Genomic DNA, 27777 nt, shown 5'->3' on the forward strand with positions numbered 1-27777 from the left:
ATAGGTAGCATTACATCTGGGTGTTGGAAATTTTGAGTGCCATTTTCTCATGATAAAATGCCTTTGTGCTCTTTAATGTGGCCTTTTCCTGCTCTAACTATTGTGCAAGTTTTACAGGAGTATAACAGTCCTTGGAGGTAAACCATGTAAAGTACAAATATTTGCCCCAACATTTTGATTCAGTGACCCTTTTGAGAAACTGAATGTGAATTGGTCTGGATCACAACTGATGTATCAATATTTGAAGACAAAATACCAACTTCCATATGTCTCTTTGGAAAGATACTGTAAAATATCCTCACTTTTGGTCATAAATACTTGATTTCTCTTGCAGTTTCTTTTTAAGTCAAATGCTAAAAATAAATCTCTTTGCTTTTTTATATTCCTGTGTTCTATGTCCTTTGAATGCCCTGTATGAAAACATTTATTTGTACACTTGCATAACAACCCTGTTAAGATGATTAAATCTGCACAGTTGGTGAATTTTGGACTGAATATTTCAGCCCTGTGGAAAACAACCTAATCTGTACCTAGAATCTCAACAAAAAACATCTTGCATCAGGTTTCTTCCCTCCTCTCTGGAAGAAAAGAACTTAACTGAGCTGGCAGAAGAAAAGTTCTGAAAATTGATTTATTTCCCTTGACACTTCAATGCCATACTGAGTGAGTGGCACACAATTGGAGGTGTAGATGTTCAACTGACATATGAAACCAAGGCCTTGTCAGCTCTTTTGGGTAAATGTAAAAGTTTATTACAAGGCACAACTTCAAAACAAAAGAACAAAGGAGTTTCCTTGTGTCCTGGCTAAAATGTATCTCTCAACAGACTGCTAACAGGTCATTAATGCGTTGCTGTTTGTGGGATCTTGCCGTGTGCTGCCACTTTTCTCAGAAGGCATCAGTGACTACATTTCAAAAATGCTTCATTGGCTGGAAACATTTCAAAAGTTATGTTTAAGTGCAGTGATTTCTTTGGTAGTAGTTGATGAGATAAACATAGATATTAAAACGTGGTTCTAGCAAAGCTAGTATACTTAAAATCATCTGGTTCAAATCAGATGCATATTGAGCTGATCAGAGAAGTGAGGGTAGAAATTGTGAAGTTGCTGGCTACAAGCTTCCTATCCTGCTTAGGTGCAGGGCTGGCTTCAAAGGATAGTAAATGTATGACATTTATTCACAGTAAGTGAGAAGAGCAAACTAGTGGGTTTAATATAAATATTATAATTTCAGAATTATTCAAGCCTCGAAAGAAGAAACTTGACCTTTCCTTTTGATGTTGGTTTTTTGGAAGAGCAAATCCAATAGTCCCACACCCCTGTCTTTATGTGATAGCCCACCCAATTTTTTTTTCTGTTCAGGTGCTTATCCAATTCCCCTTTGAAAGCTTCAACTGGAACGCACTCTGAGGGAATGCGTTCAAGACATCAATCATACGTTCAGTTTTTTATGTAAAGACAGTTCCCTTTAATCCTTTTTTTGCCAGTCATATCTGGTTCTTTCAGTTCTTGAACTTTTTTTCCAATGGAAACCGTTTCCCTCTATTTACTCTATCTTCATGATTACAAACATTTCCACCAAATCTCCTCTTAACCTTCTTCTGTAAGGAAAACAACCAGAGCTGTCTGTACAACTGAATTCCTGGAACTGTCCACCTGTATTATTCACAATCTGATCCCCTTTCCCTCCACTGGCAAAAGTAGGATCTGAGTGAAAATTGGGGCAGGACTTTAGTATCCATTTCCTGCCTGCCATTTTCAGGACTCTGGAGGTAGTCCAACTCAGCAAAACTAGATATCTTCATCCTGTTCAGGCATGTTTTGAGATACCTCTGGAGCTGGTGGGACTTGAACTCAGGCTTTCTGGCTTAGAGATAGGGACATTAAAAATATGACCTATTATCTCATTTTAGAATGTTGTCCAAGCATTGATCCTTGTTGTATTCCATAAGCAACACCCTGCCAACCTGCAAATAACCTGAAAATGATAGGTGAATGGCAGGTGTCGTTTCTCTAGGATGAGGGATTTCAAGAGTAGGGGACATATTTTTAAGGTGAGAGGAGAAATATTTAAAAAACATGTGAGGAGCAATTTGTTTATACAGAGAGTAATTCATGTGTGGAATGAACTTCCAGAAGAAGTTGCGGATGCAGGTACAGTTATAATGTTTAAAAGACATTTGGATATGCACATGACTAGGAAAGGTATGGTGGGATATGTGCCAAGTGCAGGCAGGGTGGGACTAGTTTAGTTTGGGATTATGGTCGGCATAGACTGGTTGGATCGAAGGGTCTGTTTCCCTGCTATTTTTGTGCTTTGACCAATTTTGTTTCTTGATTCTTTACCTCCTGCAGTAACCTTTTATTTGGCATGCCTTTTGAAAAGCCAAATAAACTACATTTATGGTTTTCCTTTTATTTCCACTGCTCGTTACCTTTTCAAATAGATTTATCAGATGGAAACTAGAAGAACTACAGATGCTGTAAATCAGAAACAAAAACAAGAAGTTGCTGGAAAAGAGGAACTGAGGAATGGTCACTCACACCAAAACATCTCTGTTCACACATGCTGCCAGACCTGCTGTGCTTTTCCAGCAATTTCTAGATGTGTCAAACCCCTTTTCAGTTTCCCTTTCATGAAACAATGTTGGCTCTATCTTTTTATCATTTGATTTCTAAATGTCCTATTATCATTTCCTTTCCTGACAACTGATGTTAGGCCAACTGGTCTGAGGTTCATTGTGATTCTTTGCTCTCTTTTCTGACACAGTAGAATTGCATTTGCTATCTTCCAACTGTTCCAGAATCTAAGGAACCAGTCCTCAACCTTATTACTACTCCAGGCAATTATTGTAAGCTTGTTTTTCATTGAATGCCCCCAAGTTGAATTGTTTTTCCTGTGGAGCTTTGTCTTACAATGGAATATTCATTGAAAACTGTGAAAAACTATTTGACATGTTTGCTCTTACTTAACGACTGGCATATCTTTATTTCTGAATTATCAATCTATCTCAGCCAACTTGTCCTTCAAATCTGAGTAATTGGCTTGATTGCAGTTCATTGCTAAGTTTTGCTCAGGTAAGAGGGTAAAGATTCCTCTCCTGCACCCAGCAAACCCTCACTTGGATGTAGCTGCCAAGTTTCATTGTGATTACTGTATATCTTATTTAAAGTACCAGCTTTCCAATATTGGAATAGGTTGAGCATCCACCCACCTCAGTTAAAACCAAATTGGTGACTCTGATCAGAAAACTGTTTTTTTTTAATGAGTTTAATTCACCTGACCTCAACCTAGTCCAAAACCATTGGATATTTTTGGTTAATCTTCCCCCAGCTCTCTGCAAGATGAACATTGACCACACCAAAAAAGATAAAGAAATTGTAATTTCAGTATTTGGGACTAAAGGATTTGGCTACCCCGTAAGAAAGCTTCAAACCTTAAAACTTGTCATGAAACATTCACATGAAGCACTGGCTTGTAATGGCTAGAGGGCTAGATTTAGGAACAGCTGTCTTGCTATTGCCATGCATTGTAATTATGTGGTAATTGTGTGTGTATGTGTTCATTGAGACTGAACATTATCGATGGCATTCCGGACAAATAGAGCTTACTCTTGGCAGCAAAACCCTCAATGCACTCAAAGACACTGCTATTTTCAGTTCTCAAATTGGCCTTTGTGCTTATAAGTGGCTGAATTTTCTATCCATCAAGAGTTGGAAGGATCTTTAATGCTGCAAAGTGTAATGACCTTTTGCTTTTTTTTCAGTCTCCAGCATTGATTTAAACTCTCTACCCCCCCCTCCACTTCCTCAAATTCAAAGAACATTCCTCTTGACCCACCTTTCACACGAACCATCCTATGACAAGATTGAGCTTGCCATTCAGCATTGAGTTACATTGGGTTACCTTCTACACTGAGTCTGGTTGAGGCTTGGGTGGGTGAGGAAACATTGTTGATGTCTAATTTGAAGAAATGAAAGGAAGATCCAGTTTTCATTTAAAGAAACCTTTGAGAATGGCTGCATACGTTAAAGCAAAATCTACCATGTGTAAAACTGCTTCCTTGCACAGTTACAAAGTAGACCTGAGTTCACACACCATGTTTGTGAATTAGGTCATTGCACACATGTACTTGCTTCTCTTGTTTCAGTCATGGGACAGGTGATGGCCTCATGATATTATTGCTGGACTGTTAATCCAGAGGCCTAGATAATGATCTGAGGACCCAGGTTTTAATCCTGCCATGACAGACGGTGGAATTTGAATTCAATTAAAATCTGGAATTAGGAGTCTCGTGATATCCATGAGACTGTTGTTAGAAAAACCCATCTGGTTCACTAATGTTGGTTCGGGAGTCTTTACATGTGACTCTAGACCCACAGCATTGTGGTTGACCTAATGGCCTCTGGGCAATTAGGAATGGGCAATAAATGCTGGTCTAGCTCTCATTCTGTGAATGAATTTTAAAAAGTCATTAAGAAGCAAGCCATTTTCTTAAGTGTATCTTTTAATTTATTACGTCCACTGTGTTTTTGATTGAGCGAAAGGCTGATTGCCCTTGAGTTAGGTGCGAGGTTATCTTTGCACTCATGGTCTTTAGATTGCGTCTGCTGAAATTCATGCCATTATAGCATATTGTCCTTGGTATCCGGTCCTCAAACCTGTGACACTCCACTGGACTTGGGCTTGGGAACAGAGGTGAAAAAGCAGTATCTTAATGTGTGCTGCTTTATTCTTCAATTGTTTGCTTAATAATCATCCATAAATCAGTCAACAAAAGAAAAATAATTAGCTTGTTATGGAACCAACTTTTCAATCTGTTACATAAATAGAGAAAATGCTGGAAGTACTCAACAGGTCTGGCAGCGTCTATGGAGAAAGAAAAAAGTGAACAGCTGGCCTTTCCCAGGCCCACAGAGCTGATTTTGGAGGCATAGTGAAGCACAGTCATTTGGAAATTTGTTCACTGAGAAGGCACTTCGACATGTTCCCATCTCCTTGTTCATTGTACAGTATCTTCTTCACTAGTTACTCAATTGTCCCACCCCATCCCTTGCCATGACATGGTAAGGTTTGCAGAGCTTTGACTTCATACTTTTGTTTGAGATATCAATTGGTTGTCTAGAATACTATTTTTGCAGCCTAGCATATTGTGTTATAGCTTCTGTTGATGCCTCTGTTTTAAGCATTACTTGATGGTTTTCCCAGGATGCGGTTCTATACTTCTGATTGAATGCTGCCTGGATGGTGCAGAAGGAATGAGGGATATGTAGACTATTTTAGGCTTTACTGGTAGTTCAAATTTCAATTTGTGGTTAGGTGCAGCCTTCCCTTTGGGTGTTAATGATTGCTTTGAGTGTTTTCTCATAAATGCAGAAGGAGTCCAAATTGTAACACGGATATTCAACTCCAAAAAACAAATCAGTGTAACTAATGTGCACAATATACAAAGTATCAGGAGAGTGTCAGTCAGCATTGACTATAGGCCGGAAACTGACTTGAAATTTAGAGTGCTGTCACTTGAACAGACTGATTCTTATCTACATTGATGGCATGTGAAATACAATTGTTTCGTGTTAGTTCTCTTTGCAAGGACAATTCTGTTTTGAAGTTCATATACAGTAGGCAGTGTGGTTGAACTCTGTTGATCTCAGTTGTGTTTTTGGCTTTAGGCCTATCTGGGAAACTGCTGTCATTTGGGACAGGAGACACTCATTGCAGGGAGACTGAAGTCTTCAGCTTGATCAAAAACAGATGACCAACATGGAAAGTACGTGCTTAATGCCTAAATTTAAGCCAGGTGTTGAAGTCTGAAAATTAGTGCAGTAAAATACAGAAAAAATAGAACAACGTATGAACTTGCTGAAAAGAGAGACATGTTCCTGAAACTTTTTATTTTGCACTCATCAAGACAAACACACAAATGCTAAGTTTCAAATTATTGCATTTGTATATTTGTGTGGGTATATAACAATATATATATATAAAATCTGTGTATAGATATATACACAGATCAATGATAATATCTGGACGGATCGAGAGAGCAGTAAGTAAAGCTTAGAGTATCCTTGGCTTTAAACATAGGCACAAAGCAAGGAAGCGATATTGAACTTGTAAAGATACCTTGTTAGATTCCACTTGGAGTATTGTGCACAGTTGTGGGCACCACATTATAGGAAGGACGTGAATGCATTGGAGAGAGTACAGAAATGGTTTACAAGAAGGTTCTGGGGATGCGAAACTTCTGTGATGAGGAAGTTGGGACTGTTCCCCTTGGAGCAAAGAAGGCTAAGAGGAGATCTGATTGAGGTTTTCACCATCATGAAAGGGCTGGATAGAGTAGATAGGGAGAAACTGTTCCCATTTGAAAAAGGAACAAGAAATAGAGAGCATGGATTTAGTAATCTGCAAAAGAAGCAAGCATGAGGTGAAGAAAAATGTTTTCATCTCGTGAGTAGTTTGGTATGGCACGTGCACCTGGAAGTGTGGTGGAGGCAGGCAAGTTCAACTGAGACACTTAAGAGGGCATCGGACAATTATTTAGTGAGAAATAAAGTGCAAGGGTATGGGGACAAAGTTGGAAATTGTCACTTGGTAATGATGTTTTTTGAGTGAGCCGTGCAGGTGCGCTGGGCCAAACGGCCTCCTTTTGTGCAGTTACACTTCTGTGATTCTGTGACCTATCATTCGGGATCTTCTGTTTTCAGCACTGAAGTATTATGAGGTAAACAATCATTTGGAATTAACTGCGTGATGCCCCACATCAGCAGCAGTATCTTAGTATTGCAGGAATTATTGTTATTGTGTAGGGTAATAAATATGAAAGCATTAACATGTGAACTAAGCGGAGGCCTGCCCATAAGGATGTATAATACAGGAAATGAGTGGAGCCTTGGGGTGTTTGGGCCCTCGCATTTCAAGGTAGTCAAGTCTTTTTACTCATTATTTATGCAGCTCTTTGATTGTTACTATGATGTAACTGACCTTATCTTGCTACCTAAGATAAATTGCTCTTCTGCTGAGACTTATTTGTGGTGCATCTTTTACCTCTAAACACAAGAAAGCCCCAGACTAGTGCAGAATAGAGGATTTGTTCTAGCTCTGTACCTCAACCACAAGTGATTGGTATTGATGCTTCTTTTGTTGAGGTTCACATACAAAATTTTGGCTAAAACGTCAGCCTTCCGGAAGGTGCAGCATTATGGTTTTAACCACAGCTAGTGTCAGCTCAGTGACTGGTATCGTGCATTCTTCAGAGGCTTGGTTTAAGAAGGAGTTGTCACACGATGAATTACTGACTTTATGTGCGGAGGGATGGGATGCCATTTAAAGCATGCTTTAAAATAAAACTCAATTCACAAGACTCGCTACGTGATCCTACTGTAGGTTAATCATGTTGGCTTCAAGGCTGATGGATAAATACTGCCAGTACATGTAACAATCGACGAGCAGGTTTACACAAACACTGGTTCAAACAAAGTAAGTTTCGCACCAGCTAGTTGAAGCTTAACTCCGAGACTAATCTGACCCAGGTGGATGGAGTGAGTGGTCAAGAATGTGGAAGTGGTAACCACCACAGTGGAGACTATCTTGGTTGCTGTGACTGTTTTGGTGGAGCTCACGTTGTTGTCAGAGAAGCTAAGACAATTGCCACTTTGGCATTGGGACACAGAATTGGAGGGGACTTACAAAGAATTGTGTTAATTCACTCCTACGCTCACATCTTTCAGCAGGGCTAGGACATTCATTTGATGCCAGAGGAGAAGCACATGCCAGACTGGCAACATGTCCACTCCTCTGCCACACAAGAGACCTACACGCATTCGTGCAATGTAGCTCACTGGCCCAGTCCTTTCTCAGCTATTGCGGCTTACAGCAGAACCTCAACCTCTGTGAGGTTGATTAGCAGCTTTAACTTCCCAAGTTGAAGATGTACATCATAGGAGCACAAGATTATTGAAATGAACATGCAACCAGGTGACAAAGGATTATTTTTGCTAAATGTTATACACCAGTGGAACTGAGTTTTGGTTGAAAACCTTTGTTATGATTTGTGAATTGCAAAGACAGGTCAACACCTATCAAGCTGGTGTTGATCAGAAATGTGGGACTGCAGAGTTATTGAATGTTTTTAAGGTCGAGATTGATGGATTCTTATTAGGCATATGTCGCGGTTATATGGGAATGCAGAATTTGAAATGCCAACAGATCAGCCAAGATCTTATTGAATGGTGGAGCAGGCTTGAGGGGCTCAATGGTCTACTATTCATATTTTATATGTATGTTCATATGAGATCACATATAGGCCTGTTTCCAGAGAGTGTGCCACTGCCAGGTGGTGCTGCCATCAGTTTGTAGGGTGTGGAGTGTGTTCCATACGGCTGTGATTTCAGTCACATATGTGAGTTTTTTTGAGGTATGTATCAATGGGAATCCTTCATTAGATGCAATTCTTTGGAAAGGATGTTTTCCCTGAGGATATCAGGACATTAAATGTGCACAAGCACAGGAAGCCACTTGAGCTGCATTGACATGAATGTCTCAGAAATAACCCTCCTTGACTTCCTGAAGATGGGTAGCTTACCACATTACTGTGATGGCGCCTGAAAAAGGTTGAGCGGGGTGAACTACTGATGGGACATTATGGGGAAAATGATTCTTAATTTCATACAAGTTGTTAAACCTACTGAAAGTTCTGACATTTAGTTTGATTATTTCTTTATGCCCAGTCTCTAGATAATTCCAGGCTTATAACAGTATTGCCTTTGTGTTTAAACAGCCTCACAGTTTACCACTCCACCACAGCAAAGGTCAGGTTGCAACACTGTTATATGAATGTTGAACTGCTGATTACTGGCAGAAAATTTATGACAAAGAACCCCATTCACATTCTGCTCACGATCTAATATCTGAGCACTGTCTTCCCCAAAAGTATTTAGTACCGTGTAAATGAACTCTCCTGAAACCAAAACAAAAGATCTGCTCCGTGCCTTTTCCCTTATCCCGGAGCATGTTCAAAGATGCACCACAGAAAATTTTGAAGGTGTTAATTAAAGAAAATACTTTAAATGTGTTGCATAATGTAGACAAAATCAAGTCAAAGCTACATTTAAAATGTGTTTCCGATTTTGAATTGAGGGAAGAAAATTATTGAGAAACTGCTTTGAGAAGTGAAAACAAATGTGATTGATTGCAATGCTCAGTCAGCCTTGCAGAGTGAAGAGGTGACCTTGGCAGCTTCTGGTCCTCTACTCAGAACAGAACACATGATGGAGTCTGTTTCAGATTAAATTACATAAAACTTGAGTGTTTTAGCCCTCTGTGTTTCACTGAAACTTTGTTTTTAAACTTTGGAGGAGGATAAAATGCTGCTAATTTTACTTGGCTTTTAACAAAATAGTCATTTTTTTAAAGTATAGAGCTGAAAATGTAATTGGAAACATGACCTAATGAGCCATACTTGAGTTGTATTCAAATAGATATAACACTAACTTAGGAACATATTTACTTAACTGTTGTAAATACTGTATCTTGTCATTTTTCTGTATTTTAATTGCGGATTATAATAAGAAAATAAACTTTTTTCAGAACCAAGGATTGCTGCACTTTTTAAAAGCAAATAATTTGATACTCATTGTAAGTACTGTTTACTCAGCTGCTTGTTCAAGCAGCACTGGAAGCTTAATTTGCTGAAGAGTTGGAGCTGAGGTCTGTGTATAAATGGGGCTTGGCTGGCAATAGGTAGCTGATTGGTCTGTGGGCTAGTGACCAGTTATTGACGATAAAGGCCTTCAGCCTACCAACAACTATGTGATTAGTTCCCACAAAGCTTAACAGCTTGGGGCTTTGAATGTTTTTGGCAGAAACTATTGGACTCCTGGAGAAGAAGCAGCTGTTTTTGCTCTGCAGTCAAAAAGCATCTCACGCCTGAATGATTAGAATTCCTAAAGTGTGGAAACAGGCCATTTGGCCCAACAAGTCCACATTGGCCCTCAGACGTCCAACCCATCCCCTTCATCTATATTTACTCCTGATTAATGCACCAACACTATGGGGTAATTTAGCATGGTCAATTTACCTTTCTTGCACATCTTTGGACTGTGGGAGAAAACCAGAGGAAACCCACATAGACACAGGGAGAATGTGCAAGCTCCACACAGACAGTTTCCCAATGTGGGAATCAACCCCAAGTCACTGGTGCTGTAAGGCAGCAGTACTAACCACTGAGCCACCATGCCATCCTAAGATAAGTGGTTTATTTTTCCTTTCTACTTGCTGGAGCTATGACTTTTTATTGAAGTCAAAGACAGTTATAAGTGAGAAACAGTCACCCCATGCTTCCCGCAAACAAATGAGAGTATCTGAAGAAGAATGATTATAAAGCAGTATTTTGATCAGCCCACAAATTATCTCAGCAAATCCTGTGGACCACTGAAGTGCCTTCCCACTTTTTCCCTCCACCCATAGCACCCTTTTTATTCCTGTCTGTGTTTGTTGTTCATTTGTGTATGTAGAGGGAATGTTTATAAGGAAGAGGGTTGTTGTTATAACGTGCAGTGTTATATATCGATGATTTACAATCATTTACTTGTAGCTAGAATCTATTACTTGCATTAAATAGTCATTTGTGTAAAGTACAGAAACCTGATTTGTACTTTCTGCCAAACTGAGTACTTTTATAAAATCTTAACCTTTTATGATGAGTCCATTGCTCAGACCTTTGAATCTTGGAATTGGGACCTCAGTTACACAGGATGTTCTTGAGGCCTCTTCTGGAATACTGAATGCAGTTCTGTTAGCCCTGTTATAGGAAGGATATTGTTAAACTGGAGAGGATTCAGAAAAGATTTACCAGGATGTTGCTAGGAATGGAGGGTTAGTGGTATAAAAATAAACTGGAAAGACTGGGGCTTCTTTTACTGGAGCGTTGGAGTTTGAGGGCTAACCTTATTGAGGTTTATAAAATCATGAGGGACATAGATAAGGTGAGTAACAAAGATCTTTTCCCTAGCATTGAGGAGTTCAAAACTAGGGGGCATAGTTTTAAGGTTAGAGGAGAAAGACTTAAAAGGGACACAAGGGGCAACCATTTTTACACAGAGAATGGTCCATGTCTGGAATGAAATGTCAGAGAAAGTAGTGGTTGCAGGTACAGTTACAGCATTTAAAACACATAAGACATAAGACAAAAGAGATAAGTTCATGAACAGGAAAGGTTTAGAGGGATATGAGACAAGCAGGTGGGACTAGTTTAGTTTGGGAATATTGTCACCGTGGACTGGTTGGACTGAAGGGTCTGTTTCCATGCTGTATGACTCTCTGACTCTATAACAGGACTTGATTTTCAGTATGCTAACCCAGTCAGGTGTACCTAACTTCTGAACAACCTATTTCACAGCTTGGTATGGCAACTGCTTTGCCAAAGACTGCAAGAAATTCAGAGAGTTATGAATGCAGTCCAGTCCATTGTGAAAACCAGCCTTCATTCCATTGACTCCATCTACACTTAGCACTGCCTCGGGAAAGCAACCAACATAATCAAAGACTCCACTCACCCAGTTATACTCTCTTCCACCCTTTTCCATCAGGTAGAAGTTATAAAAGCTTGAAAACGTACCAACAGATTTAACAGCAGCTTCTTCCCCACTGTTATAGAGTCATAGAGTCATAGAGATGTACAGCGCGGAAACAGATCCTTTGGTCCAATTTGTCCAGGCCGACCAGGTATCCCAACCTAATGTAGTCCCACTTGCCAGCACTTGGTCCATATCCCTCCAAACCCTTCCTATTCATATATTCTTTACACCGCTGAGGCGAAACGTCCTCCTACTGCCCCCTTGACCATGACCCTACCTCTATCAGACTTAAGAATGGATCTCTCTTATATTAGAGTCGATCTTTCTCTGCACCTTCTCTGCAGCTAATACTATATATTGCGTTCTGTTCTATGACATTGATATGTTTATGTAAAGTATCATTTGTCTGGTTGGAATGCAAAACAATACTTTCTACTGTGTTTTGGTACATGTGACAATAATAAATAAAATCAGCAATGTTATTCTCCACCTCTCGGATTTGAACCAAGAATCTTTTGGCTCTCAGGTAAGGACACTGTCACTGTGCCTGTACACTGTCAGTGTTGCAGCCAGATTGCACTTTGAATCTACCTATATTGCAAAAGATTCAATATATTTTTGATTTGTTGCTGAGAAATTTGATCCAGTAGGAAAATAAATATTTTCTTCATGTCTCGTCGCATGTTATTTTTGTCAATTTGGCAAATTGTACCTCTGAACTCTCTTTGTGTATATAGTTTGACTTGCAACATATTCCCTATCTTTATCATGGGCAATGCACACATCATTCACTCATTTGCATTTTTTTAACCACTGTCACCCCTCAGAAAGATCCCTAGGGTTTTTGACAGTTGGTGTTCTAAGAGCTGCAAAGAATTTGTTCTGTGTTCAGCTAATGTTTATTCAATTTGATTCGCCAAAGTGCAGTGGGTTCCTGAGCTGTTACTGTAACTTGGCAATGGAAACCTTGTTTTCACCTGAGACTTTCTCCATTGCACGTAGAATCATAGAATCCCTACAGTGTGGAAGCAGGCTGATTGTCCGAAGAGTATCCAACTTGGATCCACTCTTTTACGTTATCCCTGTAACCCTGCATTCCTCATGGCTAATGAACCTAACCTACACATCCATGGACACTATGTGCAATTTAGCTTGGCCAATCCACCTAACCTGTACATCTTTGAACTGTGGGAGGAAACCCACCCTGACATAAGGAGAATATGCAAACTCCACACAGCCAGCTACATGAGGGATGGAATTGAACCTGGGTCCCTGGTGCTGTGCAGCAGCAATGCTAACCACTGAACCACCGTGCTGCCACTTCTTGAGGATGTTTTGACAGCAAAGCAGGGACAGGTCTTAGGAAATTCTCAGCTGCTAATTCAGATGTGTGCTGAGTTATGGGGAAAAGGCAGGACAATGGATTTGAAGATTATCAGATCAGTCACGATCTCATTGAATGGGGGAGCAGACTTGGTCAACTGAATGGCTTATGTCTGCTCCTATCTCTTATGGTCTTATTACTGCAACTTTCAGATTCTGAATTCTATCATTCTTAACTATAAGATCATGCAGAGTATATAAATCTTTTGAGGAAAAGCTAAGGTCTTTGATAAGGTTTCAAAAATTTTTTGGCTTTGTTTTAAAGCTTGTTGTAAATAGGGTCTGCGGTACGAGCTATTTCACAGCACGGGCCAAATAATACAGCGGTATAAAACTGATCCTGTGGCATCCCATTGGTGATCCTCAGCATGTCAGTGGCACTTTTCACTTTCTCTGGTTTATCTATTACCTTTTTTCTGAGAGACCTCACAGGAGGGAAAGTTGTAAAATTTGAGAAGGGGGAGAAATATCAGCCTGGACAAAGATAAAAATTAAAGAAAGAGTGTGCCTATGTAGAGCATGATAACAAATAATCATCACCTTTAAAAAGGCAGCCAGGGATGGGCAGTAACTGCTGGCCCAGCCAGCGAAGCACACATCTCCCAAACATATATTTTTCCAAAAATGAATAAGAAGGCATCGCCACCGCAGAGGGGCAGGAAATTTTAAGGGAAAGATGACTTCCCAAAAAGAAAGAAAGTCCTGGCTCTGCCTGGACCTGGACAGAGACCTTTTCTGTCAAAGTATTTATAATTCAGAAATAGGCCAGTCACCCCATTTGGTCCATTCTTCACACATGTCTCATATCATCCTTCTTCATCCAATAACTCCGTTAATGTATCTGTTTATTCCTTTCACTCTGATAGGCTCATCTCACTTCCCATTGAATGTGTCTATGCTACTTCCCATACCGACTCCTCGAGATTCCACTTTTGAGTGGCAAAGGCATTTCACTTGTATTTCTTTTCCAATTGGATTCATTAGTAACTATATTATAGTTATGGCCTCAAGTTCTGGTCAGTAATTTTATTAATTAATAATCATCTTCTCCTTGACCTCTTCTCCGCCACCATCCCCAAGGACATGCAGACTGCGTGCTGTCATTATTTGTGAGTTTACCATGTATATCTGTTTGGTGCCATGTTGTTATCCTTTTTTTCTTTTAATTATGATTACATTCCTTGGCAAATTAATTTATAGTTTTACTTTGCCTCTCTTATTGTTTTCACTGATCTCTTAATTTTTTTCACATTCCCCTTCTTCATCCTCCTGTCTATTGTGTGCACACATTTGCCTTTTTTAGTTTCAGTTCTGCTTCCTCCTTTGATACTATTAGTGAACCTGAACTTGTTTATTACAAGGAGGGGATTATTCCTGGTCCGGACTACTAAATCTGTTCAATGTGTTTTTTAATTTATGTTTGTTGGTAAAGGTATGGGAGCCAAGGTTAAAGGAGGTAATCCCTCAACTAGGCCCTATTTACATCTGTAGTGTCTAAGCTTTACCCCCAGTACACATAGCTTGCTGCCTCTTTTTATCTGGCAGTAGTAATGAGAGGAATTCTGGTATTTACAAACAGCAGTCAGGAAAAGAGCAGAAAAATTAAAATCAGGACTATTCTCTGCTGTCCCACCAAATCTGAGATAAGAAACTGATTCAGTTTTGCAGCACATCCTTTCTGTGGGTCCACTGAAATCGGCTGTGGTAAAACACAAACTTGAGCTGTTTACATTTATAACAAAAATCTCAATTCAAAAAATTTCCTTTCCATGAGAAAATGTATTGATGTGAAACTAGTAATTTTGAATTTTTGTTCTTCATTTTTAAGAACTGCAGCCAGAAAGGGCTGAATTTCTCCTGTTTTCTAAGTTTTTATCAAACTATTGATCCCTGTCATCATGATTTCATTCCCTTCACCTCATAAAGTTAAAATGATCTGTAAGCTTTTGGATTGTTCTTTAGGCCAAGGAACCTGTCTGTATGTAATTCCAATTTCAACCCAAATGGTTGATTGTTAACAAGCCATAACACACAGCAGTCACTCAGTTGCATCAAAATTGTGAGACACACCATTACCTTCTCTGGTTAACTCAGCATCAACAAAAACGGCAACTTTTCCAACAAAGATCACATCCCGAGAATAACAAATTATAATAAAAAACACAATAACTCTGGCTTCCTGTCTGTAGAAATGGATGGGCAGAAAATTGTGAAATGTGTAGTGGAATCGCTTGGAGTAATGATGCAAACCTTGTGAGGTTTATCAGTATAGACATACCTAATCAGTAATGAGTAACAGAGCAATCAAACTTTAACAGTTAAAAAGTGTCAAGGAATAGAAATCATATGATCTAGTATAGGTTTTTATAGTTTTGTGAAAAATATGTACATGCTCCATTGTTGATTTTGTGTTTGAGTTCTGTTTTGCTCCAAGTCTGAAGCCAACTGAATACATTTCAGCTTACATTCTTCTGAGGGCATCTGCAATCTCTCTAATTATGAGAAATCAGCAATATATGTTTTAAGAAGCGTTTCCAAGTATTGTGTTTTTTACTAAGGCTATGAACAGTACAGTCAGACCCAGCAAAACAAAGGCTTCTTCTCTGAGAGAGGAATTTATGTGGAGGGGGTTAATTATGGTGTAAATTACTGCTTGTCACTGCTGGTTGTTAGTTTCATTATTATAAGTTTTAAGCCTGATGTTAATATGAAAGTGTTAGTTGTAACTCTCCCAATGATTCAGCAGATTTAGCGAGTGAATAAATAGTAGTAGGACCTTAGCATCAATCCCAGGTCTATGTGGAGTTTGCTGCTTCAAGGTGAGTAGCATTTAGATGATTAGTCTCTGTTCCTTTAAGAAATGGAAGGAGAGAAAAAGGACTAAAAATGAACAGAAAATTTTATTTTGAAAATAACTTGTAGATTAGACCATTAATAATCAACTTTATCCTTTCAGGGCCTCAGATGGCCCAGGGGGTAGTAATGAGGCGATCTTGGGATTTCTGAACATTTCACCTTGACGAAATTAACTATGTGTGTTTCCCAAAATCCTTGTACGTCATATGTCTATATACAAGAGCACCACCTTCCATGGGATCAACAGACTTGAGGTTTGTATAAGTGGATGTCAACTATTCATACTTCATGCATGACCATGTGATTGCCATTGAGAGTCAACTAGGTATCTTGTGTGTTTATCAAAAACCAAATTCTTCCTTTCCATTTTCCTCAGGGTTGCACACCATTCCAACCAGGAACATCAGAGGTAATCTATTGGATCTTTCATGCCAATCACAGATAAAACACATCCTATGATCACTAAAAAATGACCAAAAGGAACATTGGGCAATGCCTTATTGTTTTTCCCTGCATTCAGGTGTGCAATCTTTCTTTCAGGCAGGCTTAGTTAGTTTAGAAATTAATGGAACTGAAAAGCTGACAATTCCTTAAAACTGAATTTTGTAAGTAACTGGGATCTCTTGATGAAGGCAAATGTACAGTTTAATTCATGGCTTTCAATGGAAATCTTTGATTTCAACTTGTCCACATAAAACAGTGGTTCTATTGATATCTGTGACTACTGTGGGATTTTTAAGATGTATTGCATAGAAAATGTCAACTAATTTTGTCTCTCTTTATTTTTCTAATTTAGGAATTAATGAACGGACAAGATTTAGCTGTGAAGCACACAATCCAAAAGGAGTAGCAGTTTCAAAGGAAGCCCAGGTTAACATCAAGGGTATGTACCACATCCAATGGTTATTAATGTATTTTTTCTTTAATACATTTTAAATATTTAAATGTAATGCCACAGTCAAGAATTTTCTTGGAGCTGCTGCCTTGCCATTTCTGAAACATACCTAGAATCACTGTGGGACTGATGTCTACTTGAATAAACACAGTCTGTGATAAAATTAAATTGGCAGTGTGGAATTGCTATGAGGGAGTACACAGCTATCTTTATATTTAATACACTGTATACTTTAGCTGACTTTTTTTTTGCAATTTTTTTCTTGGAAGCACTGCCAGTTAATGGGAGACAGAGGTGTTGTGGTTATGTCACTGTATTAGTTATCCAGAGACCAAGCAGTTCAAATCCCACTGCTGTAGCTGGTGGGATTAAAAAACAAACATTAGGACATGCAAACAAGGAACACAAGTAGGCCACTCAGCCCTTTGAATCTGCGCGGCCACCCGATAAAATCATAGCTCCACATTCCTGCATATCCCTGATAAACTTTCATTCTTTTGCAAATCAATTAATCTAATTAAATCTGGAATTGAAACCAAGTCTCGCTAATTGTGACCATGAAACCACCTCCGATTGGTATTAAAAACCCACCTGCTTCACTAAATGTCCTTTCAGGAAAGGAGTTCTGCCATTTTCACGTGGTCTGGCCTACATGACACTCCAAATCCACAGCAATGTGGGAGATTGTTAAATGCAGGGAAATTTAGGATAGACAACTAATGCCTGTCCTAGTCAGCAACATCTGCATCCCATGAAAGAACTTGAAAGAAAATATTTTTCTCGGGTCTGAGTTTTGTGAACTATCACAGCAGCAAGAGCACCTCATACCACTATTACTTGTAAAGGAATGCTTTGGAACACGTTTAAAATAATGAATTGGTGACCAAGCTAAAGTAAAAAAAAACTTGGCGGATTGGGTGAGCGAGATAGAATCCCAGTAAGTTTATGGCACAGAAAGAGCCCATTTTGCCCATCATGTAAGGCATTTGGATGGGTATATGAATAGGAAGGGATTGGACGGATCTGGGCCGGGTGCTGGCAGGTGGGACTAGATTGGGTTGGGATATCTGATCCCACTCTCCATCATTTGATTAGATTCCCTGCAGTGTGAAAACAGGCCATTTAGCCCAACAAGACCACACTGACAGTCCAAAGAGTAACCTACTCCCCTACATTTACCCCTGATCTGCACATCTTTGGACTGTGGGAGAAAACCCACACCAAGACAGAGAGAATGTGCAAACTCCACTCAGACAATGGCCCAAGGCAGGAATCAAACCCAGGTCCCTGGTGCTGTGAGGCAGCAGTACTAACTACTGAGCTACTGCGCTGTCCCATACATTTGATCCATAGTACTAAAGGTTATGGCACTTACACATATCACTCACCGTTTAAATGAGTCAAAGGTTTCTGCCTTAATTGCTGTCTCGAGCAGTGAGGTCCAGAACCCAACCATCCACTGAGTGAAAGCCTTTCCTTCTCTATAATCCCTCTAGTAATCAGTTTAAACCAATGTTCTGGGTCATTGACATCTCTGCTTAGTGATGTGGGCCTTTACACCCACTCTATCCAAGACATAGATGCACTTCAGTGCATCTCAATCAAATCGAATCCCTCTCAATCAAATTTCCCCTTCAGCCTTCTCTCTTCCAAGGAGTATAAGCCCACCCCATTCAATTTTTCATCGTAGCTACATTTTTCCAGTCCTGGCAATATCCTTGTAAATTTCCTCTGTTCCCTCTCTTTGTGCATTATTTCTGTAATAATATGATCAGAACTACACACATTGCCCAAATTACGACCTAAGTAGTAATGTTTACAGTTCCAACATAGCCTTCCTGTTCTTATAATAAAGGAAAGGATTCTATGTGCCTTCTCAACCTGTCCCATTACCATCAGCCAAATGTGAATATTGCCATCAATTAGCCTTTATTGGTGTTTATAGTTAAAATTAGGGAAGTTTGCTTACACCCATGGAGTGTGTTGGTAAGGCCACACCGAGCGTACTGTGTAGAATTTTGATTACTGTATTTAAAATATAATGTACTAGTATTGGAGTCACTTCAAAAGAGATTCACTAGGCTGTTGATTCCTGGGAGGAAGGGGTTGACTTATCGAGAAGGGCTAAACAGGTTAAGTCTTTATTCATTAGAGTTTATGAGAATGAGGGGTGATATAATTGAAACAGACAAGATTCTGATGAGGCTTGACATGGTAAATGCTGAGAAGATGATTCCACTATAGGGTAATCTCAAAACCAGGTCATAAGTCACACAACACCAGATTATGGTCCAATAGGTTTATTTGAAATCAGAAGCTTTCAGAGCGCTGCTTCTTCATCAGGTGAAGACCGTGTCAACTCCTATCCAACATTGGCACCTCCACATCAAAGCGAGGGGATGTTGTCACAAAATCAGGGGACATGCATATGTACTGAGATGTGAAAGAATTTCTTCTCCTAAAGAGTTGTGAGTGTTTGGGATTCTCTACCCAGAGAGTTGTGGAGGCTAGCTTACAAAGTCTTCAAAGATGAAGTGGATAGATATTTGAATTATAAGGGAATTGAGGGCTATGAGGAGCTGGCACAAAAGAGGAGCAGAGATTCAGAGCAGATCAGCTCAACTGTCGTTGAATGGCAAGACATATTTGACGGGCCAAATGGCCTACTGCTTCTCCTATTTAAAAGGTTTTTTATTATTAATATCCCTCACTTTCTGTCCAACTCTCAGTATTCTTCCATTTACTGAGATGAGAAAGAGGCTTTTATTTAGGAAGCTATTGAAGACAGTGAGGGAGATAAAAAAAAGCAAAGTGAATTTGGAAGGGAGATGCTGAGAGAAGGGACCTAATGGTCAAAAGAACAACTTTATTTTGGAGCACAGGGAAGTATGGACCCAAACTGTGAGTGTGGATTGAGATAATAGACTGGAAAAGATTCAGCAAGTAAGGTGAAGTGAGACAACGGAGAGATTTAATGGCATTAGGTGAAGAGAGAAACAATGGTGCATAGCATATAGATTTAAGATTAGTTCAAGTTTATGGAAAGCAGAGATGGGATGAAAAATGAGGTGAACATTGACTGCGATGATAGCATCAATCTGAGCTTCATGATCTCATCTGAGCTTCCATTACAGCACTGAAATGTTGGGTGTTTGCTGTCTGTGATACAGTGGAGGCTTAAACAGTGGCTGTCAGATACTTCATCACAAGACCAAGGACTTAGCCACCACTTACATGCCTGAATGGATGGGTTCCAATCTCTATACGATGCCCTGTGCCTTGTTTGATCCTTACTTTACTATTGTCCTTGACAGGAACAAGATGCTATCTACCAATGTGCCAAGCATGTGTGTGTGCATATTTACAGCATTGTCCTGTAGAACCCATGACTCTTGAGTCCCAAATAGCATACTGCATCTGTGACCTCACGCTGTGGGAAGCTGGCCCACAAATTACCTTTCCCGTGTGCCTGGCTGCAGCCCACTTGTGTCTAGTGGCTTATCACATGTGAAATTGTGACTTTATATTGCATTACCAGGTATGTGGTCAAATGGTATAATTGTTTAAAAGGTCAGATGGAAGACAGTTGCTTGCTTCACTGTGACTGTGTACAGGTTCGCTGCAAATTGTGACCCCTCTCCAAAAGCAGGAGTATTGCAATTTTTAACCCAGTGGATTTATAATTGGGAAAGAAGTTACATTGTACATCAAAATATATATATCATCTTCAGTAAATGTAATAACATGCTCTAACTTTTTCTTGTCTTAGAAGTCCCACTTACACCAATTAACCTACGGATTAAAAATCAAACGGCGCACACTATTGTAGTTTCATGGGAGTCTGGCTTTGATGGATACTCTCCTCTCAACACTTGCCAAATCCAGGTAAATTTAACTTCTCTTACAGTGCAGTTCCTGCAGGGACTGAATGGTTGCAGGGAATGAGAATATGCTGATTTAGACCAACTGCTCTTCTATGACTCACAAATAGATGTGTCAGATTTTGGCAGCCTTCCTCTTTATTACCTGTGGGCTACAACTTGTTGGCTGTGACTTTGCAGTATACATGATTCAGTAAATGTAAAGCCAAGACGGATTCTTAATCAGCATGAACAGGCCATTGGCTTTTATGGATTGCAAATCCAGTGGTCTGAAATGTGGAATGATTCATATTGGATTTGACACCAAAAGTATTTTATCTGGCACAAGTAAAGAATGACAGTCTGCTTTATTTGAAGTGATGATGTTTCCTGATTTCAACAGATAATTATTCACTGCATTTGTTTTAAAAGAGGAAAGTCAAGTTTGTTCCTCCATTCTGATTTTTTGAAAACCACCATTTTCCACAAAAAGTTTGCTTTTTCCAGTGTGCTGTCTTACCCACCTCCTGATGACGATGTTGAATTCTGTGTGGATGTGGTTCCCCAGGCCAGGTGGCTGTTTTTTTCATTTTGTGGGAATTGTGTGATTCTAAATTTATACTCCTATAATGTCCATTGTTATTTATAACAGGGGCCATTGGACAGCAGAGAGCATTAGGCAGCCTAGCAGATTTTTCACGGAGACCTCCACTGGGGTGGGGCAGCCAGTGGTCCAGGAGAATTGCAGCCCCCATACTAACATCCTCTGACAGGAGAAGACCATAACACCATAAGACTCAGGACCAGAAATTAGACCATTCAGCTTATTGAGTCTGCTCTGTCATTCAATCATGGCTGATAAGTTTCTCAACCCCATTCTCCCACCTTCTCCCTGTAAACTTTGATCCCCTTGATACTCAAGAACCTATCTATCTCAGTCTTAAATATACTCAATGACCTGACCTCCACAGCCTCTTGTGGCAATGAATTCCATAGATTCACCATTCTCTGGCTGAAGAAGTTTCTCCTTATCTCCATTATTTTTGCTCGAAGGCTATTCCCCTGGGTCCTACTCTCTCCTGTCAATGTAAACATTTTCCCAAATCTACTTTGTCCAGGCCATTCATTATTCTATATGTTTCAATTAGATTCCCCATCATCTTTCTAAACACCACTGAGTATAAACCCAGAGTCCGCAAACATTCCTCATATGTTAAGCTTTTCATTCCTGGGACCATTCTCGTGAACCTCCTCTGAACACATCCCATGGCCTGTACATCCTTCCTGAGATATGGGGCCAAACACGGCACACAATACTCTGAAGCCTTATCGAGACTCAGAAGTATGTCCCTGCTTTTATATTCAAGTTCTCGCAAAATAAATGCCATCATAGCATTTGCCTTCTGAACTGCTGACTCAACCTGCAAGTTTACCTTGAGAGAATCCTGTACTAGAACTCACAAGTCTCTTTGCACTTCAGACTTCTGAATTTTCTCCCCATTTAAAAAATAGTCCATGCTTCTATTCTTCCTACCAAAGTGCATGACCTCACTCTTTCCCACATGGTACTCCATCTGCTACTTCTTTGCCCACTCTCCTAAACTGTCCAAATCCTTCTGCAGCCTCCCCATGTCCTCAATGCTACCTGTCCCTCTACCTATTTTTATATCACCTGCAAACTTAACCAGAATGCCCTCAGTTCCTTCATCTAGATTGTTAATGTATAAAGTGAAAAGTTGTGATCCCAACATTGAGCCTTAGAGAACACCACTTATCACTGGTTGCCATCCTGAGAAGGACCCTTTTATCCCCACTCTCTGCTTTCTGCCAGACAGCCAGGCATCTGTCCATGCTGGCATCTTGCCTTTAACATCATGGGCACCTTCTTACTCAGTAGTCTAGTATGTGGCATTTTAATCAAAGGCCTTCTGGAAGTGCAGGTATGTAACATCCATTGCCTCTCCTTGGTCCAACCTGCTCAGTACTTCCTCAAAGAATTCCAGAAGATTTTTCTGACATGACCTCCCCTTGGTGAAACCATGCTGACTTTGCCCTATTTTACTGTAAACTTCCAAGTATTCGAAAATTTCATCCTTCACAATGGATTCCAGGATCTTACCCTCGACTGAGGTTAGGCTAATTGATCTGTAATTTTCCTTACTCCCTTTTTAAACAGGGGTGTCAGGTTAGTGATTTTCCAGTCCACTGGGACCCTCACTGATTCTAGAGCTTCCTGAAAGTTCACTACTAGCGCCTCCACTATCTCTTCAACTATCTTCATTAGAACTCTGGGATGTAGTCCAGGTGATTTATCCATCTTCAGGCCATTCAGTTTTTCTAGCACCTTCTGCTTGGTGATGGCCACCATACTCAGTTCTGCCCCCTCACTCTCTTGAATTTTTGTGATATTACTCGTGTCTTCCACCATGAAGACTGACGCAAAGTAATTATTCAGTTCCTTAGCCATTTCCTTGTTTCCTTCTACTATCTCTCCAGCATCATTTTCCAGCTGCCCAGTGTCCACTTTTGCCTTGCTTTTGTATCTTATATATCTAAAGAAATTCTTACAGTCTTCCTTTATATTACTGACTAGCTTACCCTCATATTTCATCTTATCCCTCCTTATTTCTTTGTTTGTAGCCCTCTGTTGGTCTTTGTAAGCCTTCCCAATCCTCTGGTTTCCAACTGCCCTGCACCACATTATATGCTTTCTCTTTTTGTTTTAAGCTATCCCTGACTTTCCTAGTCAATAATGGTTGCCACATCCTCCCTGTACGAGGCTTCTTTTTCCTTGGGATGAATCCCTACTGTGTCTTCTGAATTGCTCCCAAAAACACTTACCATTGCTGTTCCACTGTCTTTCCTGCTAGGCTCCTCTCACAGTCAATTCTACACAGCTCCTCCCTCATGTTTCTGTAGTTACCTTTATTCAGCTGTTAAACCATTACCTCTGATTCTACCTTCTTCCTCTTAAATTGCAGAGTAAATTCAATCATATTATGATCACTGCCTCCTAAGGGTTCCTTCGCCTTAAGCTCCCTTATCAAGTCTGCCTCTTTGCACAACACTAAATCCTGTACTGCCTGTTCCCGAGTGGGCTCCACCACAAGCTGTTGCCAAAAGCCATCTTGTTGACATTCCACAATTTCCTTTTCTTGCAATCCAGTACCAACCTGCTCTTCCCAGTCAACCTGTATATTGAAATCCCCATGTTCACTAACTTTGCCCTTCTTATATATCTTTTCTATCTCCTGGTGTATCTTGCACCCCAGCTCCTGACTACTGTTTGGAGGCCTGTATATAACCCCAACTATGGATTTTGTACCTTTGTGGTTCCTCAATTCTACCCACACAGATTCTACACCATCTGACCCTACTTCTTTTCTTTCTATTAATTTAATTTCTTACAAATAAGGCCCCCTCTGCCCATCTGCCTATCGTTGAATATTCAGCTCCCAATCCTGATCCCAGTGCAGCCACGTCTCCGTGGTACCCACCTGCTAATTTGCCTTCTTCCTTAAACTGTGTGCATTCAGATATAACACCTTCAGTCCTGTATTAACCATCACTTTTCTCATGATCATTTGTTTGTCCAGTGTGCTTAAAGTTTGATTTATAACCCTTTCCATAAACTCTGTCCTATTTGTGTCTGTGCTGGAGATTTTAATAACCTCTCCTGAGATCAGCACTCTTACCTCCTCCTTTAATTCTGGTTTTTTAATTTCCCCTACAACTAAGCCATCCCCCAATGTCCCCAAGACAGAACTACACAATTGTTAAAGCGCAATAGGAAGCTCTTTGGCCCATTGTACCTGCACCCCCTTCAAACAAGCCTCACTACCTTGTGCCAATCTTCTGTTTTTCCCCAGGGCCTTGCATATTATTTCCATCTAAATAACCATGCAATGCTGTCTTGAATTCCTGAGTTGAACCTGACTTAATTTCCAGGTAGTGCATTCCATATCCTAAATAATTGCTATATAAAAAAAGTTATTTTTCCCACAAATCCTTACTTCTTTTGCACTGGATTAACTTCTTCCAATTTCTGACCATTTGCTTCATTTTTGTTGCCCAGATTTGTCGCAACAAATAGAATTACAGGAGGTAATCCTGGTTCTATCTGTCAAGCATTGCAGACTCAGTTTGTGTTTGTGGTCATTACTTTTTGGATTTTTTTTGATATTTCACCACCTTCTGATGATATTCCCACCACTGAGGATTTTACATTAATTTCAAAATAAATCTCACAATGCTGTGCTGACCACTGAACAGAGCTAACGTAAGATTTTGGCTAATATTCAGTCTGATCTGTGAAATGTACAATACTTATTCCTTCCAGAATTTGCACAATGATGCAAATCAGAGTGGAACATATACTGGGCCACTATTATTCTGCGTGAGATAACAGTGATAAAGATTTTGAGTGCAAGAATTGCTGTTCAGGAACTCTGATGTGAACATTTATACCTACTTCTCTGATGGAAACTGGGATAATTGTTCGTGGAGGAGAGGTGGTTAAGCGGATGTAGATTTCTGAATCATAACTGCCTTTGATGAAGTAAATGAGGGGAAATGTTTTCAGTCACAGAAGTATTTGTAACCAAAGGACACTGATTAAGGAGATTAGTAAAAGAAAAACAAGCAACACAAATTATTTTTTATGCAACGAGTTTTGATCTGAGATTCATTCCCTGAAAGAATGGTGGAAGCAGATTTAATATGAACTTGCAAAAGGAAATTGGACAAAAACTTGAAAGGAGAAGCATTCCAGAGGTGCTGGAAAAGGACAGTGAAGTCAGCTTAGTTGGATAGTTCTTTCAAAATATTGGCAGAAACACTGTAGTTTGGATTACCTTTTCCTGTGCTGTACTATCAATGATTCTGCAATAATTGCTGTCATGTCCTTTTTAACTTTTTTTTTCATGCAATTTGTGTATCTCTGGCAAGGCCAGCGTTCCTCATTAGTCCTGGAAAAATAGACATTTCGGGCAAAAGCCCTTCATCCTTTAATTAGGGATGGTTGAGTACATAGGTTATGGGAATGAGGATAATGGAATAATCAAGCATATAGAAATGGAACGGGGATTCCATGGTCTATTGATAAAATGCTCAAATTCCAACAGTAAATGACAACAGAAAAATGATTAGGTCAAAATCCTGGAATTCCTTCCCTAACATCATTGTGGGTCTACTTACAGCAGATGGGTGACAGTAGTTCAAAACGACAGTTCACCATCACCTAGAAAATTTGTGAGGGGCAATAAGCACTGACCTTGCCAGCGATACCCACATTCCATGAATGAAAAATAAGATGCTTGTAGAGTGTATAAAGAAATGAAATTTCATATTTTTGGAATGAAGTTTTTTTTATTGTTCAAGTGAAAGTTTCTTTTTGAATGATGTGATGATACAAAGCTTGTTAATTCAAATTATTTAAATTGTTGTCATGCATACTTGTGAGCGGTATGTGTACAGATAATGAATTATTTTGCTTCCTGGCAAAATAGTTAGCTACACTTCTACTTCTTTAAATATTCAGCATTAGACATTTAAGATTCTGTAATTGAGACCTGCACTTTTTAATTCTCTCCCTGCATGCTTCCCCAGGGTTACTCTTACCCTAGCTTCAAGAGGTCAATCAACATCACGTTTGATCACTTGCCCTAATTTTCTCACTATTTCCAACTGTGTTTCAAAATATAGGATTGCTCAGGACAGTGTTTAACTTTCAGTTTCTACTGTTGTGCTTGTTGTTTATGAATTCTGAAAGCTTGTGAATTGCAATTTTTGAGAGGTTTTGTAACTTAGGTTGAGGTTAAGGTTGTAAGTTTGCTCGCTGAGCTGGCAGGTTTGTTTTCAGACATTTCATCACCATGCTAAGTAACGTTATCAGTGATCCTCTGGTGAAGTGCTGGTGTTCTGTCCCACTTTCTATTTGTGTGTCTTGGTCTCTTAAGGTGGGTGATATCATTTTGGTTCTTTTTCTCAGAGGTTGGTAAATGGGGTCCAGGTTGATGACTTTATTGATGGAGTTCTGGTTTGAATGCCAGGCCTCTCAGAATTCCCATGAGTGTCTCTGTTTAGCCTGTCCTAGGATGAATGTGTTGTTCCAGTCAAAGTGGTATCCTTCTTTGTCTGTATGTAAGGATACTAGTGATAGTGGGTTGTGTCTTTTGGTGACTAGTTGGAGTTCATGTATCCTGGTGGCTAGTTTTCTGCCTGTCTGTCCAATGTAGTGTTTGTTCCAGTTTTTGCATGGAACTCCATCAATAAATACATCGATTTGGACCCCACTTACCAACCTCTGAGAAAAAGAACCGGAAATGATATCACCCAACTAAAGAGACCAAGACACACAAATAGAAAGTGGGACAGAACACCAGCGCTTCACCAGAGGCTCACTGATGATGTTACTGAGCACGGTGATGAAACATCTGAAAACAAACCTGCCAGCAGAGTGAGCAAACTTACAATCTGAGCTTGTGTATGGTCACAGCATTGTAAGGGATCTTGTTGTTGTGCATGGAAGAGGCCATTCTGACTTTGCTGTTTTTTCTGACTCTTTACAACAGGTTTCTAATGAGTCCCATACTTCTGCTCCTTTACTGTTGATATAAATCTACTTTCCTTTTAATAGTTACTTAAATCTGCTTCCACCAGTGTTACAGGCAGTGCATTTTCAAATTATAACTCATTGTCTAAGCAATGTACTTGTCATATCTCACCTAGATTTTTTGCCAACATATGCCCTCAGTGGTTCAGTGAATTCAAGAAGTTCTTTGTTTTAGGGTGTATTTGCTCTATGTTTCTATGATCAGGTTAAGAAAGTTGAAGATGCTGAAAACATGACCAGTCCAGTGCTTAACTATCAAACTACAGTTCCACCGTATGAATATGGGATCCTTCACCTACAAGCCATGGCATCCTACTATATCTGTGTTTCTTGTAAGAATGAAGTTGGATGGTCCAAGGACTGTTCTGCAGTCCAGGCTAGAACCTTGGAAGGAGGTAAGTTATTTTTTTGAGATTTTCCTTTGTTGTTCAAGCCTCTCGCATGGCTATATCTCTTCCATCATCAAAAGTCGCCATCAAACCAAATTAGAGAAGTTAGTCATAGTAACTAGTGAGGGGAGATAGAAAACGTTGTTGTAATAGGACATAATGAATTAGCAGATAAGCTCAATAATTATTTTCTGCCTGTATCTGG

At 39.7% G+C, this 27777-nt stretch overlaps 1 protein-coding gene across 1 annotated transcript in view; it reads left to right on the forward strand.

Annotated features, from left to right (window-relative positions):
• Positions 1-27777, forward strand: part of mertka (c-mer proto-oncogene tyrosine kinase a) — a 112434-nt gene that overhangs the window by 26750 nt on the left and 57907 nt on the right. The window contains exons 5-7 of the mRNA XM_072551409.1: positions 16612-16698; positions 20480-20595; positions 27389-27578. Coding sequence (XP_072407510.1) covers positions 16612-16698; positions 20480-20595; positions 27389-27578 — 393 coding nt within the window. The remainder of the gene's footprint in view (positions 1-16611; positions 16699-20479; positions 20596-27388; positions 27579-27777) is intronic.

The sequence above is a fragment of the Chiloscyllium punctatum genome, chromosome 3, assembly GCF_047496795.1.
Source record: "Chiloscyllium punctatum isolate Juve2018m chromosome 3, sChiPun1.3, whole genome shotgun sequence".
Classification (NCBI taxonomy): domain Eukaryota; kingdom Metazoa; phylum Chordata; class Chondrichthyes; order Orectolobiformes; family Hemiscylliidae; genus Chiloscyllium; species Chiloscyllium punctatum.